The 3,148-nt window shown below is 29.9% G+C and overlaps 1 protein-coding gene across 1 annotated transcript in view; it reads left to right on the top strand.

Annotated features, from left to right (window-relative positions):
• The first annotated feature begins 2,164 nt into the window (after positions 1-2,164).
• The window catches only part of LOC108572721 (mitoferrin-1-like), a 3,830-nt gene continuing 2,846 nt past the window's right edge, over positions 2,165-3,148 (top strand). Inside the window, exon 1 of the mRNA XM_017934998.1 lies at positions 2,165-2,500. Coding sequence (XP_017790487.1) covers positions 2,384-2,500 — 117 coding nt within the window. The 5' untranslated portion in view covers positions 2,165-2,383. The remainder of the gene's footprint in view (positions 2,501-3,148) is intronic.

Raw genomic sequence — 3,148 nt, 5'->3', positions numbered from 1 at the left:
GATATTATGTTTGAAAAATTGTCGTACACTCTGATAATATAAGCATTTTATAAATATAATAATATTGCTTACATTTCTCGATATATTTTACTGGCAAATTTTTTATAATTAAGTTCAGCAAGAAGGATAGAAACTAAAATCAATTGCTCTGTGATGTTAAATAAAAATAAGCAATAGTTTCCTTTTTTTTTTTTTTTTAAGAAATAATGAAATAATAGCAACAAGAAATTGCAATGCAGTGAAATCATTCGTTTTTTTTGTTTTTTTTTTTGACATTAAGAATTGTACATTGCATCACTTTTTACTCAATACTTAAAAATTGTAATATTAAATTTTTACAGAGAATGTTACATTTATTAATAAGCGTGTTCTTTATTCTGTACATGGATAATTTTGTATAAATGTGTATATAAACGGGAGTACATTACACTTTATTACTGTAAAAATATTGTAGAATATTTTTTCCAACTTTTTAAAATATTTATTGCCATATGTAATATAGTAACTAAAAATTTATAAAACCAATTACTACTATAATTGCTTTAAAATAAAGCGATTTTTTGTATACATGTTAAACAGTCCATAAATATTTAAAACCTTCCTTTAATTTTAAATGTCTAAACAAGAAATCGTACTATATCTTACATGTTTTAACTGGAATTTTCGTAACTAGAAGTAGTATCGAGTTTAAAAAAAAAAAGCTTTCATTTTATCTGGAAAACGTTACTAATGATACGGACGTAATGAAATTGCACGTAATTGTATACGTACGATGATGTCATTACAGAATACTTAACCACAAAGGAAAAAATAAGAACCGGTAGAGAAATAATTAGGAAACATAGGAAACAGTTGTTAAATAATTAATTAAGTTAGGTATTAAAAGTTTCAATTACACATATCAAATTTTCCTGTTTTCTTTCAACTCAAGTAAAACTATAGTAATCGACCTTGCCATTTAACCGGCCTCCTCATAGATCCATATGCAGTGCGAGCAAAGACCTTTGTGTATTATTCAAAACATATGTCATAAGATGAATTTTTATGTGAGGAAGGAGACAAATTAATATGACTTTCGGTTGAATGATCTTCGTGAAGCACTATATTTTTGGAAAGTATAATACATAATAAATCGTAATTACGATATTTTCTATAAATAGAACGACAATATGTGAACAGTTTGTCATACGTTACATATCACGACCTTGTACGTGTTTGTACAACATATGCATTGTCTAGAATATGTAGAATCGTCTGCAAAGTGTTATGAACTACAAAATTTAAACCAAACAAATATTAAATTTTTCAACGCCATTAACCATTTATGTACATGTATCACGCGATAAACTTTCTTTAGGTTGAATTCTGACATTGAACGAATAAAATACAAATACTCTTGTTATTATCATAACTTTAGTTATATAAAAATCATTTTTATTTGAAATATACAGCAATATACAGCATAGAACAAATAAATATTAAACGATAACATTTGTAAAAATAACATGAATTTGTATTGTTAAAAAATAACTACTTTACAATGAATATTTATTTTAATTTATAACTTAGTCATGCTTTGTAGGCAATAGAGAAACTTGAAGAATTTCAATTAGGTGCATTAAGGTAAAATGTTAAAAATGTGAGATAGGAAACTTGTAATGGTATCTAAAAAAATAGGAAAACCTTGGATAATTGTGTGAAAAGACTTATTTTGCGGTTTGAAACCACGTAAATCCAATGGTCCATCTTTTTCATCCATTGAACGAATGCATTATCATGCGTGTTCATGTGCATGCATAGCATGCTTGCACAGTAATCAGACTACTTAAATTCACTACTGCGTAGCATATACTGCACGCATAAACCACGTGGTTGCATACGACGCATGCGTGACACGTGCGCGTACACCTAACCTCACCAAAGTACGTATGACGATTCGTAACCGTATCGCGAAGAATGCCAGTATGTATCGAGTTTCGTAACGATTCAAATAAACAATCGGATGTAAATGCCATATGTCCCTGTATTTCAAGAAAGTAGTGTAAGCAGATGTAATAATTTCTTTCCGGCGTGAATAAGTGGAGGGGGATTATACATTGTAAATTTGCCTATCGAGGGTAGCAGCCTTTTCAATTCCAGTCCGGTTCCATTAAGACACGATCAGCTAATACTATTGCGTCTCATCATTCCGAAAGAACGAATGTTACTCTCGTCTTTTCTTGAATGAACGTTTCGGCGGTTACAAAGCAAATGCTGCTACATAAACGGTAATACGGCATCAGTTATTGCCGAAAGCGTGTTGTCTGCTTCAAGACAGTGCATATAGGAATTGCGGCATTTTAAAGCCGTGAACTGGAAATCGCATTGAAGCATCTTCAGAAATATGAATACGGATGTTTACGAGTCTTTGCCTACGTCTTCCGTGGCTGTACACATGACAGCAGGTGCATTTGCTGGAATTATGGAACATTGTGTGATGTATCCTCTTGACAGTGCTAAGGTAATAGCTTTATTTCTCGCCACATTTTTTCTACGGTGTATTACATAACCTCAACTATTGTTCCATGATATTTGATCTTCATTGCATTTTAATAAAATTCAATGACATTTAATACCATGACATTGCAAGTTACACGGTCTTTGAATAATAATAAATGTGATATTCAAAGACCAGATAGTTCTTGGGATTTTATCATTTTCATCGTTGGAACCAGAAAATCGGGTTTCACGTACATATATGATCGTCGTTGTAATCTTAAGTAAATAGTAAAGCTCTTAAACTTTCAAGGTAACTACAATTAATCATCGTGAGGTATTATCATGCTGTCGTACAATTTTATATTCTATATCACTGTTATAAATTATTGTGCAATCACTTTAAGCAATATAATTTCATAATTATTTCCAGGTACCAATTCTTAGAATTTACAAACGACTCAAATAGTCATCAAGTGACTTAACAATAGTGTTCTGTAATAATTGTTTATCATTTTTCAGCAATTATCAAAATGACAAATGTATAAAATTTATTATGTCAAAAAACATTGTTACTAGTGTAACTTTACATTATTAAACGATAATGAAATTATGTTAATTAATAATTATGAATGAAACAGATTTTGTGTAAGAAAAAATAAACTCTCTACTC

The sequence above is a fragment of the Habropoda laboriosa genome, unplaced genomic scaffold (genome assembly GCF_001263275.1).
Source record: "Habropoda laboriosa isolate 0110345459 unplaced genomic scaffold, ASM126327v1 scaffold22, whole genome shotgun sequence".
Lineage (NCBI taxonomy): Eukaryota > Metazoa > Arthropoda > Insecta > Hymenoptera > Apidae > Habropoda > Habropoda laboriosa.
Note: the sequence above shows the minus strand (reverse complement) of the source record. Positions and strands in the feature narration are given on the sequence as shown.